General features: G+C 55.3%; 4 protein-coding genes across 4 annotated transcripts; 2 read left to right on the plus strand and 2 right to left on the minus strand.

The window, feature by feature from the left end:
* Positions 1-1,893: 1,893 nt before the first annotated feature.
* Positions 1,894-3,635, plus strand: M406DRAFT_347669 (branched-chain amino acid aminotransferase II; the record flags this gene model as incomplete). Its single annotated transcript, XM_040922320.1, has 3 exons — positions 1,894-1,963; positions 2,056-2,819; positions 2,896-3,635. 3 exons carry the CDS (start codon positions 1,894-1,896, stop codon positions 3,280-3,282), a joined length of 1,221 nt encoding a protein of 406 aa, XP_040773767.1. The 3' UTR covers positions 3,283-3,635.
* Positions 3,636-6,218: 2,583 nt separating this feature from the next.
* Positions 6,219-9,060, plus strand: M406DRAFT_264436 (potassium transporter; the record flags this gene model as incomplete). The annotated part of the gene is made up of 4 exons (XM_040917663.1): positions 6,219-6,740; positions 6,837-7,601; positions 7,693-8,664; positions 8,812-9,060. 4 exons carry the CDS (start codon positions 6,219-6,221, stop codon positions 9,058-9,060), a joined length of 2,508 nt encoding a protein of 835 aa, XP_040773768.1.
* Positions 9,061-9,458: 398 nt separating this feature from the next.
* Positions 9,459-11,142, minus strand: M406DRAFT_341936 (WD40 repeat-like protein; the record flags this gene model as incomplete). The annotated part of the gene is made up of 2 exons (XM_040921716.1): positions 9,459-9,711; positions 9,809-11,142. 2 exons carry the CDS (start codon positions 11,140-11,142, stop codon positions 9,459-9,461), a joined length of 1,587 nt encoding a protein of 528 aa, XP_040773769.1.
* Positions 11,143-11,991: 849 nt separating this feature from the next.
* Positions 11,992-12,947, minus strand: M406DRAFT_333163 (uncharacterized protein; the record flags this gene model as incomplete). Its single annotated transcript, XM_040920819.1, has 2 exons — positions 11,992-12,638; positions 12,713-12,947. 2 exons carry the CDS (start codon positions 12,945-12,947, stop codon positions 11,992-11,994), a joined length of 882 nt encoding a protein of 293 aa, XP_040773770.1.
* Between the last annotated feature and the right edge of the window lie 1,767 nt (positions 12,948-14,714).

The following is a 14,714-nucleotide window of genomic DNA, read 5'->3' on the forward strand; positions in this document are numbered from 1 at the left end:
AACGGGCATGACATCGATCTGCCCTTGACACCTCCCGTACCGGCCACAGCTCTTTCTGAAATTCTTTCTGAATATCCAGACCCCACCGTGACTTCGGCTCCCCACGCTGTCACGGCGCCTGACATCGCAAGCCCCACCACTTTATCATCACCAGTCTCTTCGACTAATTCAATAGCTGCGCGTGGGCAGCGATATGCCAAGGATGATGACTGGTTTCGATTCCGTCACCTGATCTCAACACTGTACAAGACCAAGCGTCTCACGGATGTGATGAGCATCATGAAGGCAGAGCACGGCTTTGTGGCCACGAAGAGGATGTACAAGGCACGGTTCAACCAGTGGGGCCTGAAGAAGAACGTGACGGCACCAGAAGTGCACAAACTGTTACAGAAGGTGAAACAGCACCTGAAGTTTCTGCAGCAGCAGGCTCAGCACGGAGGGCTTCCACAAAGTGATTACAGAACGACAGTGATGGACGTTCTCGACTGCGCAGATGTGAAGAGGATCCAGAAGTACATGAAACGCGATCCTATCGGGCTGGACAAGATGAAGAAGGATCCCAGCAACCCGCTCGATCTCATCAGGGCTCTGACTGTCGACACTGGAAGAGGACGTCCCGGGCGGGCAGCAAAGGTGACGATGCCGACAGCCACACCGAAGCAGCAACAGCAGCAGCAGCAGCCGCTGCCACAGTTTCACTTGTTGAATCGGTCTCATCAAGACATGGCCTTTTCCTGGTCACCGGTCTCCAGCGTGGGAGAAGGACAGCCTCAGAGCATGGAGCTGTTCCCACGCGTTGCTGACCATGGGTTCCATTCGCCATACTCGTTCACCGGCTCTCCTCTTGCCCTCTCCCCAGGACCTTCCCCTCAGTGGCAGGATCAGCACCTAAGCCACAGCACGAGCCCGATGCTGGGATCGACGAGCACCTCGCCACTCGATCATGGCCTGGCTCAACACCATCACCACCAGATCATGACACCTCTGGACGATGTTCATGGGCACATGGCCATCTCCGAAATGAGGTCCAACCCGGCCTGGACGCATACGTCAGGACAGGCCCACAACCAGACACTGCCTACTACCGTGTGGCATGTCGCAGGTGGGATGATGGATTCTAGTGATGCGAGTCTGTACAATCCTTCTTCTTCCTTCTGAGCTCTTCGCTTTGTGGTATTTGATGATCATGGCAAGGGGGTAAACTCAAGGGTGAAATGAAATCTATCGTGGGAAGGAAGGCTGGCGTTAAGGCGTCAGTGTGGGTGAAGCCAGAAGCAGAGTAATTAATCTGTGTGAGTGAGTGTTTGTGTATGTACGGATATAGAATATTCGAGTCAAGCATAATGTCTCGTTTACCACTTGAGGTCCATTTAAGGTTTCGATCTGGATTTGTTTCTGTTGTTGTTTTGTCTTTGACAGTTGCCAGAGCTGAGTCATGACGTCGCCTACACCCATGAAGTGAGGACGAACCCTTGAGGCCTTTGACGGCCCTAGGACTGCTAGGGTGAGCCCCCCGGCTCCTGCCTCCATTTGATAACACACCCCCTCGCCTAACCCTTGGGGCCCCACCTTGGGGAAGGAAGCATTCAGGTACTATGGTACCTGCAGCAGGTAGTTCGTTAGCAATCCCCGCAATCGGAGCTCTGACGAGAACAAAATTCCCCAGAGTTGGTGCTCAGTTGCGCTGTGCTCTGACACGCCCACGACCCGCTCTTGTATGTATTACTGATCAGTTCTCAATCTTCCTTTCGATCTGACCTGACGAGAGCATTCTTCTTCGAGCTTGTTGGCTTGTTTTTCTCTGCAACTTTATTCTGGTTCTGCAATCGAGCAGTCAAAGACGGCGACAGGGACGAGACATTAGACAAGACGACACCACTTGACCTAGTCACGATGCCTTCTTTTCCTCCCCCTCCCTCCAACACCCTTGACTGGGCCAACATTGGCTTCAGGATGCGAGAAGGCAAGCAGCTGAACCTTATGAGCACGGATGCCGTCTAGACACTCTGTCGTTCCCCCGCAGCTAACACCTTCATCAACCTATCTCTCGTATAGTCAATGGCCACATCGAGTCCCACTACTCGCACAAGACGGGGCAATGGACGCCTCTCCAATTTGTGACCGATCCCTATATCCGCATGCACGGCATGGCACCTGCGCTCAACTACGGTCAACAGGCCTACGAGGGTCTAAAGGCGTTCCGCACGCCTGGAGACAAGGCTATTCAAATTTTCCGGCCAGACCGCAATGCAGTCCGCATGCAACACAGTGCTGAATTTGTCTCCATGCCTCCCCTCCCTGTGGAGACCTTCATCGATGCCTGCCGCGCCGCTGTCGCCCTCAACGCCGAATGGGTTCCTCCTCATGATACAGGCGCCGCCATGTACGTCCGCCCGCAGATGTACGGGTCGAGCGCACAGCTGGGCCTCACCCCGCCTGAGGAGTACACTTTCTGCGTTTATGTGCTTCCCACGGGTGTGTACCATGGCCTGCACCCTGTGCGGTGCTTGATCCTCGATGACTTCGATCGCGCTGCGCCCAACGGAACAGGAAGTGCCAAGGTTGGTGGGAATTATGCACCCGTGTTGAGGTGGACAGACAAGGCTCGCTCCGAGGGCTATGATATTACCTTGCATCTGGACAGCGCCACGCATACCGAGATAGATGAGTTCAGCACCAGCGGGTTCATCGGTGCTCTGGTTGATGGCGACAGCGTCACCATTGTGGTACCTGACTCAAACAATGTCATCAACAGCGTCACGAGCGAGAGTGTCCAGGGCATTGCAGAAAGCTTTGGGTGGAAGGTTGTGAAGCGTCCGGTACGTTCTGTCCAGCACCAAAATACGTTTGAGAAGAAGGGAAGGAGTAAGTAGTTGCTGACGCGGCGACCACCAGATCAAATACGCAGAGCTTGCCGACTTCGCAGAGGTCATGGCGGCTGGAACGGCCGCGTCTCTGGTCCCTATCCGGTCCATCACACGGCGCATGACCGCGTCAGATCCTAAATCTCTGGCGGCTACCGTGCGTTCTCACCCCCGCCTATCAATTGATACGGCCAAGGGTGAGGAGACCATCACCTATATCCCAGACACGCAGGAGGACGCCGGTGCCCTGTGCGTGAAGCTGCTGTCTCAGCTCAAGGCGATTCAGATGGGCAAGGTTGAAGACAAGCTTGGCTGGTGCGTGACTATCTCCGATGAGGACCGGAGAAAGGCTGCAGGCCACGAAGTCGTCACAAACGGGGAGAATACCGGCGAGGTGAGCATTGGTCAGATGGACTAAGAACGCGGTTCTCGCCATTTGTCTTGACCGCTACCATTCTTGGGTATCAAAGACAGCAAAAGGAAAAAGAGTCACGGCCATCAATGGGGTTCGTAGAGCAGCCTGTCCACGCGGAATTTTTTAAAAAGAAATAGAACTTGACACGGGATGTATTAGCACCATACACCTCCGAGGGGTCTGGCATTTAATCCAGGGACAGAATTCGGAGGACACCAGATAAAAATTGAGGCAACACTGCGCATCTTTGATCGAGACCACAGCGGGTTATCCAGGGGGACCAAGTGCAACTTTATGACAACTATACAATCGACAAGGGCACAGTCGCTGTTCTCCATAACAAGGCACAAATCCGTCTGGCTTGTTCATGTCTGCCCAATACTGGGTGATGATCAGTCAAAGTCTACTTGTACTGCAGTCCCGAGGCTCAGGCCCCGCAGACCCCACCGCGCCTCGGCTCGTCCCTTTTCTGCAATCCGATGGGTCGCATGGTTCTATCGAGACGACGGGCCATAGCAAAGTACCGTACACACACATGCCACTCTACACACGAAAACTTTGTGCACCTCGCATCTCTTTTCCTGCACACCGACACACGCACCCACGCGCGCGCGCACGCACGCACACATACACAGAGTTATACACACGTGCCACGTGCCACGTGCCACAGGCTCCTACCATCGGCCGTCCGTCACACGTCGAAACGACAGATCCGGTCAGCTACAGGGACAAGGGGAAGGATTCAAGCTGACCGTTTCAAGAGGCCATTATCTAGGCAAGGGTCTGGATCTTTTTATGTCCACGGGCTATAATCTCACTGCATCAAAGATTCAAGGCAGGTAAGCAAGCAGATCTGACAAGCACCGATTGCAAGTGGGAAGGACCAGGACCAATCGAGCTCACACGTTCACTTCCGGTCCGCCATCAACAGTGCTGTGAGAAGTCAACCCCCTGCTCTCCTTATCTCGACTCATGCAGAGAGCATGCACAAGACGGCATTGCATTCTACTAATTGTTATTTTCCCCGAGTTTGCGCGCGTTGCGCTCCATACACTCCATATTTTAGAGTTCGAGGTTAGCTTCAGGGTCGCTGTCTCTTTAGGTTTTCGATAGCTGGGTGGGAACTCTTGCGCGGCCTCCAAGAGCAATGAATCGTGAGATTTGCTGCTCGAGCCATCGGTGTTTGAGAAACATGAACCCTCTCATTACTTGGGGCCGGCTCACACAAACCTGCCTCTGCAGGGCAAGTCCTGAAGCCAATGGCAAGGTGGGAAGATCAAGCCTTGTGCCGCCCCGACCAACATCACTTCACTTACTGTGGTGCACTACTACAACTGCGGCTGGTTTCTTCTTTCTTTTCCAGAAGTTGATTTTTTTTTTTTTTTTGATTATTGCTTTGATTCATTTCATCTTTGTTCATCTCATCTCATTCGCTGACTGCTGTTAGCGGCGGCTTTGGGATGAAGGCTCCCTGATTGGCAAGCTGATCTTTGATTTATTCTTGGAGTCAGGATATTCCTTCTGCCAAGCTCATCATGCAGGCTCCCAACTCGACACAACTTGGCGCCTTGTTCGGTTCTTATGTTTGAGTGGTGTCAGGGCAGCAACCTCAGGAACCAACAGGAATCAGGAACATGCCATTGGACCAAAGGACTCACCTCCTCCAGACAGGATCTCATCAGAGGGATCATGCACAGTAAGCTGTGGCAGGGCTATAAAATAGCAGCGGCAGGATGAAGAGAGTTGAGGGGGGCGGGGCGCTTGGGGAGAGGGGGGATCCCACCATGCCCAAATCTAACGCCACCGCCTGCGTGTGTATGTGGTGAATTTTTTGCACCGCCCCAGCTTGCCATTCCTCAAACAGATCAGGACTACGCTGGCTCATCCCACCAATCTGCTAAATCCGGCATTTTTTTTTTTTTTGGGCTGCAGCCTTCACATGCCGCGCCGCCACCTGTATGCGAGTGAGAGCCAGAACATGGGCGCGGCCTAGGTTCAGGGTCCTTGGAACGAGCGGCTCAACCGTGGCATTGCTTATGTCTCTCCTTAGCAAAGATGGTATGGGTTTTACTGTACGGCTGGATACTGGATGACCTTCTCTTCACCACCAATCCACGCTTGCTCTGGGATGAGGAATCCCTCTCAGCCCATGGCCCTAGTGCACCTGTCGTGCCATCGTTCGTTACCCTTTCCGTTATCGATTCTCCCCTGTCGGAAGAAGTAGAGAACCCTCATCCTTCTTGTCCCTTTTTTTTTTTCTTTCTTTTTTTTCTTTCTTTTCCTTCTTCTCCTCTTATCCTATCTAACCTTAGTGCTTCGAATCTGGTACTCAGCCCCGGCTAGAAATTTCCATAAGATCCAGCAAGGACGCCGCCAGATCGACGAGACGAGGTATCGCGTTGCTCCATCATGGTTATTACTATGCTCAAATATCCCTCAAGGTCCCCACAACTTACCCTGAGCGCCTCCTACCACGGCTAAAGTTGTATATACTATAATCCAGAGGGACCAATCGTCTCCGACCGCACATTACTTGTGCAAGCGAGCGAACTGTTTGACGAATTTTGATTCCAACACAGCCCCTGCTCGCATTACGGATAAAATTATCAAAGTTGGTCTATAGCCTCTGGGCTTCGTCCGACCGGCGCATTTGTTGCGTCGAGCGAAACCTCCTCCTCAAGACCCTCTTCTGTCGCTGGTTTGTGGGCTCTGAAGGCATTTTCACCACTACAAGCACAGCCAAACACACACACACACACACACACAAAAGCACCATGGCAGACTCATTATCGCCGCGGCCAGATGGCCAGTCGCCCAATCCAGAGGCCGTCTCATCACCAAATCCCCAAAGCACGTTCTCACCAAATCCAAATGCGCCTACGCCTAATCCCAACCTGCTCTCACCAAACCCAAACGCCTTCTCGCCCCGGCCTGACTCCATGGTACCGCTCTCGCAGCCAGCCACAATCCGTATCGCAGACGACGTGCATCCCAAAGATCTACGGCTCTCCGAGTCCGAGTCGCGATTCCGGCCGCTGACGAGAACCGACACGACGGCGCTTGCGGGCGGTATCTACTCGACGCGCGCTCTCTCGCGGGCGACGACCCAGCGCAGCATCTCGCTCGACAGGCACCGCACCGACGCGTTCGAGGAGGAGGGCGACAACTGGCGGGAGAGCGAGAAGCCCAAGGTCAAGCAGATCTACAAGGGCACCACTCTGCTCTGGCTGGCGTACCAGTCTGTCGGCGCCATCTATGGCGATATCGGCACCAGTCCTCTCTACGTTTTCTCGTCAACCTTCACCAAGGACCCGGACTATGACTCTGTGATCCAGGTGCTGTCGCTGGTTTTGTGGTCCATGTCGATCATGGTTACATTCAAATATGTCTTTATCATTCTTCGCGCGGATAACGAGGGCGAGGGTGGCACGTTCAGCTGCTACTCTCTCCTCACTCGATTTGTAAGCTTTCCTCTTTTATTCTCTGACGGGATTTATTGTTGTTTTTGTTATTATTCTTTCCCTGGACTGACACGACACGCTTCTTCTTCTTCTTAGGCAAACCTTACAGAGCGCGATCCTCGCGAGGCGCCATTGATTCACATGGAACGGCATCTGACAGGCAACTTGAGACCCGCAAATGGAAAGATCCGTTCGGCCATTGAAGAGAGCAGGTTCTTCCGAGGTCTCCTCAAGACAATTGGCGTCCTCGCGGTATCCATGGTCTTGTCCGATGGCGTCCTCACACCAGCGCAGTCGGTCCTCGGCGCCGTTCAGGGTCTCAACGTGGTCAAGCCTGATATCAGCAGCTCCACGGTTGTGGGCACGACCTGCGGCATCATTATCCTGCTCTTTGCGATCCAGCCGCTGGGCCTGTCTCGGCTGGCCAGCATCTTCGCCCCCATCGTCATCCTGTGGCTCGGGTTCAACGGCGGCTTTGGCATCTACAACCTCGTCAAGTACGACTATACCGTTCTCAAGGCCTTCAACCCTTACTACGCCTTCCAGTTCTTCATCGTGAACAAGACCGAGGGCTGGAAGATGCTGGGCGGTGTCCTGCTCTCCTTCACGGGTGTCGAGGCCTTGTTTGCTGACCTGGGTGCCTTCTCGATGAGGGCAATTCAGCTGAGCTGGATGTGCTATACGTACCCGTGCCTGCTGCTGGCGTATACTGGACAGGCTGCGTACATCAGCGCGCACCCTGCGGCATGGTCAAACCCTTTCTACAACTCTGTGCCCCCTGGCATGCTGTACCCGAGTCTGGTTGTTGCGGTGCTGGCTGCGGTTGTTGCCTCGCAGGCCATCATCACAGCCACGTTCCAGGTAAGTTTCTTTGCTCGTAAAAAGAGAACCCGAACCTTCAATACTCAGATCTGAGCCTGTTTGCTAACCAACTGTGTTTCGTTGTCCACAGCTCATCAGCCAGATCATGAAGCTCTCGTACTGCCCGCAGGTCAAGGTTGTGCACACCTCCAAGACGTTCCACGGACAGCTCTACGTGCCCTTTCTGAACTGGCTCCTCATGATCGGCACCATCCTGGTCACGGCCATCTACTCCAACACGACGCGCCTGGGGAACGCATACGGCGTGTGCGTCATGTTTGTCACCTTCTTCGACACGTGCATGGTCACCCTCGTGGCGCTCATCGTGTGGCGCATCTGGCCGTGGCTGGTCATCCTCCCCTGGCTCTTCTTTGTGCTGCACGACGGCCTGTACCTGTCCTCGGCGCTGAACAAAGTCCCCGACGGCGCGTGGTTCACCCTGACGCTGTCCGCCATCCTGGCCTCGCTGTTCTTGCTCTGGCGGTTTGGCAAGGAGAACCAGTGGAAGGCCGAGGCGGAGGACCGGTTCAAGCTCAACAACCTCGTCATGAAGGACGCCGAGGGCAAGCTGCGCCTGACGCCCAAGTGGGGCGGCGACCAGCTGTCGCAGATCCGCGGGCTGGGCATCTTCTTCGACAAGACGGGCGTCATGACGCCCTCCGTGTTTACGCAGTTTGCCTCCAAGCTGGTGGGCGTCATGGACGTGACCGTCTTCTTCCACCTGCACCCTGTCGAGGCGCCCACGGTGCCGGACGACCAGCGCTACTCCGTCTCCAAGTTCACCACCATCCCGGGCTGCTACCGCCTCGTGGTCAAGCACGGCTTCATGGACGAGGTCATCTCGCCCGATCTGGCGGCCCTCATCTACGAAAAAGTCCGCGCCTTCATCATCCGCCAGGCCCGCTCCGGCGAGGCCCTCCCCGACGGCGAGAGCGAAATCGACTCGGCCTCCAGCGCCATCGAGAACGTCGAGAGCCCCACCAACGACAACAGCCCGTCCACCGCCACCACCACCAGCGCCGACGTCGCCGTCCTCAAGAACGGCATGCTCTCGCCAACCCACGTCCCTCTGCCGCAGACCCCCGCCGCCCCTCACACCCCCGCCATCTCCTTCACCCTCGACAACACCACCGCCACCGACGACTCCTCCTCGCCAGGCGAACGACGTGTGCCCGTCTCTCCGCCCTCCCCTGCGCCCCCTGAGAAGCAGCAGCTGCCTGTCGAGCTGCGCGATGAGGTCGTCGCTGCCGAGCTGGCCAGGCTCGACAGGGCGTATGCTGCCAAGATCATGTACGTCGTCGGCAAGGGCCAGATGAAGATCCGTCCCGAGAGCAGGATCCTGAGGCGGGCGGTGCTGTCGCTGTTTCTGTGGATTCGGGAGAACACGCGGGGCAAGATTGCGAACTTGAGGCTGGCCCATGAGCGTGTGATGGAGGTGGGCTTTGTCAAGGATATATGATGAGATGGAAAACATCACAGATCATTTGCTTGGTTGTGCAAGGGGTGGTTGTGTGATGGGCGGTGATGGCGTTTCTGTGCGTATTTGTATATGAAAGTTGAACAACAAAAGAGATAAAGAAGAGGATAAAATGGATTTGGAATGGGGCGCAATAGGGCTGCCAAGATGCATATATTGTATTGTATTGTATTGATACACATACATAACTTTTACGATCTAATGAATGATCCATCACAACAACCATTTTATTTCATCAGTATCGAAATCGAGTGACCCAAATGGGGGGGAGGGGGTATCAAATTTTCAGTATGTTTCTTTTCTTTTCCCATTCCTCTTCTAATCATCCCATTTCTGTCTTTCTCTCTCTCTCCTCTTCTATTTGAAGCCACCCCCACTCATCAGTTCCTCCATAACCTCACCGCCTTGTCCCTCCCACCACTGCCAACCTTTTGTCCATCCGGGCTCCAGTCCACAGCGTACACCTCATCGTCGTGGCCCGGTAAATCCTCGGCGAGCTTGCATGTCCGCACGTTCCAGACCTTGAGGGTGTTGTCCTTGGAACAGGTGACGAGGAGTCTGCTGTCGGCGGAGAAGGCGCACTGGTAGACGTGGGCGACGTGACCGCGGAGGGTATTGACGAATTTGCCGTCACTAATTTTCTCTTAAAGTCAGCTTGTTGTTGTCAAGAGTGTGAAGGGTCGGGCCAAAAGAAAGACAAGAAAAAAAGAAAGGAAGAGAAGAGACGTACCGTCCTGACCACAGCTTTGTATGGTTGTCAAAGCCACAACTCGCAATGGCGCTGCCGTCGGGTGAGAAACACACGTGGTTCACCTGCTTCTGGTGGCCCAACATCCTCGCGACGGGCTTCTTGCCCGCGTTGACCGGATCCCACAGGAACATGGTGAAATCGTCACTGGCACTGACGACTCTCTCGACAATCTTGTCGCCCTGCTGCTGCTGCTGCTGCTGTGCCGCCGCCGCCTTCTCAAGCCTCTCCTTTGCCTTTTGCCTCTTGCCCTCGTCGGTGTCTGGAACATCCCTCGTGTGATCGTAGTAGCCTGTCCGCAGCACAAAGTCGGTCGAGAGGGCGAGGTGGTTGACCCAGTGCGCATGTGCCTTCAGCTCGTGCACCAGCGTTCCCTTGACGGCATCCCACACGCGCACGCTCTTGTCGTGCGAGCCCGTGTAGATGGCGCCGGTCCCCTCACCCCCCACCCCCCACCGCACGCAGGTGACGCTCCCCTTGTGGCCGCTCAGCACATGCTCGGTCCGCCCTGTGTTGACCACCCACACGCGCACCGTGCTGTCCTTGCTCGCGCTTGCCAGCCTCGCGGTGCCGTCCCGCCACAGGTGGAAGGGCTCCCACGCCAGCTGCAGCGTCGGCTTGGTGTGGCCCTTGAACCCGTCCCCGATCTGTCGGCCCGAGAGCGGGTCCCACACGCGCACGGTGCCGTCCATGCTGCAGGTGGCCAGCCGTGACCCGTCGGGCGCCCACGACACACCCAGGACCCAGCCCGTGTGGCCCTTGAGGGTGTGCTTGGGCGTGCCGGTGTTGGTGTCCCATATGCGGGCGGTCTTGTCGCCAGAGCCGGTGGCGAGGAGGGAGGACGAGGCCGGGGAGAACTGGGCGCAGAGGATGGCCTCGCCGTGGCCTGGGATCTTGGCGGCGAGACGCGTGACGCTCTGGACCTTGAAGACGGCCTGGGGCTCGGCAGCGAGGGTGACAGTCGTCTCGAAGGGGTTCGTCACGCCGTGGCTTCGTAGGAGGGCCAGCAAGTCCGTCGGGTACTGGTCCACCACGATTTCGGTGCCGGGGATGTGGATTCTGAACCGGTACGGCAAGAAGTCCTCCCTGTCGCGGCCCAGGAGGGTGTTGAGGAGGAGGGACACATTCTTCTCGGAGGCGTCGGCGAGAGGGATCTCGATGGCGTCGGTCATCTGGGCGCCAGCGCTGTCGATGAAGCGGGCCTTGAAGGAGCCATTGTCCGGCGGTAGAATCGCGCTGATGTCGGCCTGGGTTGTGGTACGGGCGAGGTCTTCACGACGCTGCCGTTTTGAAGGCGGCGGGACCACGGTTGCCATTCTTCTTGTGCTGTGGAAGGGTGAAGAGGAAAAGGAGGAGGAGGAGGAGGAGGGAGGAAAGTGAGAGACGAGGAGAAGGAGAGGGAGAAGGGAAGAACTAGCAAGAATAAAGGGAGGACAATGCAGTAGAAACTTGAAAAGGAACAACAAGTGTTGTGTGAATAAAGTGAGAGCTGGTTCCTTTTCCCTTCGAACTCTTCGAACTTGGGATGATCGAGTGTTTGATGGATGGTCACTTTCTAGGTACCAAATCGCAATCAGAGGAGATTCCAACTTTTTTCTCTTATCCTTATCAATAACCCCTCGGCGTTCTGGAGAATCAGTGCAGGGGGGAACCTCGAGCCCGTCTAGCCCCTCTCCACAGGGGCAAGGTTGTGTCCCGCACCACCTGCAGCTAAGTGCTAGGGCACCTGGATAGGCTCGGCAGGTCACTGAGATTCAGCCCTACAGATCAACTAGGCTGAGTGGCTTCAGGGAACGTTCAACTCCATATATGATGGCCTCACTGTTCGGGATGGCTGAGTAAATGAACAAATACCTTGCAAAGGTGTAGAGTATATAAGTGAGAGAGAAACATCAATAAAGATCAGATCTTTTCCTGTAGTCTCTCATTTCTTCTTGTTTGCCCTAAACGCCACTGCGGTATCCAAATGAAATCCATCAGTCACAAAACTTCAAGCAAACCAAAGAGAGCCCAAGAGAAATCCTCATGCACACAACTAACAACCACTAGATTTCATCCAGCGGCCCAAAGAAATCAAACAGATCGCCCAACGCCCTCAAAATGCATCCCTCATATCTTCCCATGCGCACACCGTGCTCAGGATCTCGTTGACCTCTACCATCATCTCATCGACCCCCTCGTCCGGCCCGCTCATCACGTCCAACCCCATTGTCGCCGTGGGAATAATACGAAGCTCGTCGCCGACCATAATACGTCTCAGCCTCACTGTCTATGTCTGCTAATGAATCCTCATCCTCCTCCTCGAGAACCCGCTGCTCCGTGTGCACGCTGCGGCTCCGCGTGCGGCCTCTCTCGACGGTGCTGGTGCTGCGAGAGCGGAAGGAGTCTGGACGGGAGCCAGTGCCCTCGCGGTGGTGGCTGCTGTGACGCGAGCTGTGACGCGAGCCGTAGCGCCCGCGGTCCTTCTCTGAGCCATCGAACTCGTCACTCTTGGGCGTGTACTCGAGCTCGCCCTTGTACGGAGAAGGGAGGGCGTGCGCATAATAGTAATCCCTCTGGGCTTTGGCCGTGTCTACCTTTTTGGGACGCCGCCTCTCCGCCTCCTGTTTCTCCTCCCATTCCTCCACCGTGTACGCAGGGGGCGGGCCTCTCGACGACTGTCTCCTGTCTGCAGAGTGTGCCCGCCGGTGCGTTGTCCTCTTCTCGTCCGTATAGCTTGAACTCTTGTTGGTATACGTGTTGCGCCTGGTGACGCGCGCCTTGTCACGGTAGACCAGGTTGACATGCTCACGGATCTTGCGGAGCTCCATCACTGGGAAAACACGTCGGGTCAGCAGGTGGAACGATGGCTCGCCCGGGCTCTTTAGATGTCGAGGTACTACTTACTGTCCTTCTCTGCAAGTGCGCCCAGGAACCTGTCGTACCACTGGTCAAAGGTTCGTCGGTTCATGAGACCGTCCAGGTGGACAGATCGGAGGTCCTTGAGCAGTGCCCTGGCATACTGGTCCAGGCGCTTCTCTGCGTCCTTCTTCTTGATCATGCGCGACAGCTCCCATCCCGACTTGACAGCCGTCATGATACTGCCACAGGCAGCTATCGTGGTGATGGGTGGGAGAGGCATCTTGAGATGTCAAATCAAACCCTGGATTCTGGTGTGTTGAAGGAGGGAAACCAAATTGTATTGTGTCCCCAACGCGGAGGACGAGGACGATGAGCCCAGAATTGGCGGGAAAAAGAAAAGAAACCTATGACACACTCTCGACTGCAGACGGTAAAGGCTGGAAGGGGAATTGGGGGGTGAAGCCACACACCATGTATAAGAAGAGAACATGCAGCATCTGGAGCAGAAAGACAGCATCTAAGGTTTGGTTGAGAGTAAGCGGGCCTCGCCTGGAAGATATTCGAGGGCCCCCCGCAACAGCACCTCCGACCAGGAGAAAGGACCATATGCAGGTCTGTAGCACACCTTGACACAGCCAAGCAAGCCTCCTCCCCTGCTTCCTTCCCAGGCCAACTACATGGCGTTCTCTGCCGTTGTGGACAGCAGCTTGGTCGTTTTGTTTCGGTGGCCTGTCCTCGGGCCTGCCACGTCGATTCGACAAAGAAGGATGGCACCAAGTGACAGAATATTTCCCTGGCCAACAAAGTGAGTCCAAAGTCATGCTGTCTCTTGCCGCCTCCGACTGGCCTGGTTGGCCGTCCGCCCGACGTCTCGGATCGGGTCTCCCAGGTCGCGGCCCAGCCCGGATGACACCAAACATTGATGATCATCCTTCCGCAGGGGCTGCTAAAAATAGGATCCACAACTTTTTGGATCGACGACAGCACTTCTTCAACTCTGCCAGTTGTACACAGTACTTTTGCTCTCTCTCTCTCTCTCTCTCTGCCTTTCTGTTTGTTTCGGCTGACGCTTTAGCCATCCAACCGACCGAACATGTTGTTTGGAGTTGTTGACCAGGTTTGCGGAGCGGTGAGACGAGAAGAGGTTCTGGGAATAAATAAGACCCACGTCTATTTGCTAACAGCCATGTGTGGAACACGGTCACACCGCAATCACTGGCAAACCGTAAGGACAGCCAGCCTGATCATTTGCCGGCTTTGGATTTGTTCTGGCTGGGCGACTGAGGTTTGGAGGTTGCAGAGCTGAGTAGACCAGCCTTGGACCGCTCATATCGAAAAGAAAAGGAACAGATTAGTAATGAACATGGCATCAATTGAGCCTATAGCCATATGTATCTTAATAAGTGCTGAATATTGCGAAGGTGCTAGCTGGGTGGAGGGCTGGTTGGGTCCCTTTTGGTGCCATGGCACATAGTACAGTATGTGCTGGAAAGGGGAAGGTCACTGTGGCTTCGGGGCTTTGGGGCCGAGGGGAGGGGGGGCTCGAGGGCAGGAGCAAGCGGTCCGTGGGGAAACGGGACTCCTCGATGCCAGTGCTCAGTGGTCACACATTGGGCGGACAGGGCGAGCTCTAGGCTTCTGCTCAGTGACTGGTGAGTTGACTGTATTGCAGTACGCAGAGGGTACGTATCTGTAGCCGGATTTTCCGTGAGAGTAGCGGTACATTCATCGTGAGCGGTACTTCCACTTTGTCGGCGCAGCAGTCTTGGCGCTGAGGCGTACAAGGATACGTACCCTAGAAATGACGTACCTCAGCGGGTTATGAGAGGTCGCCCGGCCCTGAGCTGGGGACATGTCTAGGCCTCCTAGGCCTCATAGAGTCTTGGCAATGTGGGTTACGCTGACCGTGCGTCTTTCTTTGCTTTTTCTCTCTTGGCACCTCTCTCATTCATTTCCCTTTTCTCTTCTTCTGGATTCTTATCCTCCAGCTGATTATTCGAGGATTTCTCTCGTCAGCTTTTTAGTGGTGATTTGTTTCGAATCCACG

The sequence above is a fragment of the Cryphonectria parasitica genome (assembly GCF_011745365.1).
Source record: "Cryphonectria parasitica EP155 unplaced genomic scaffold M406scaffold_7, whole genome shotgun sequence".
Taxonomy (NCBI): Eukaryota; Fungi; Ascomycota; class Sordariomycetes; order Diaporthales; family Cryphonectriaceae; genus Cryphonectria; species Cryphonectria parasitica.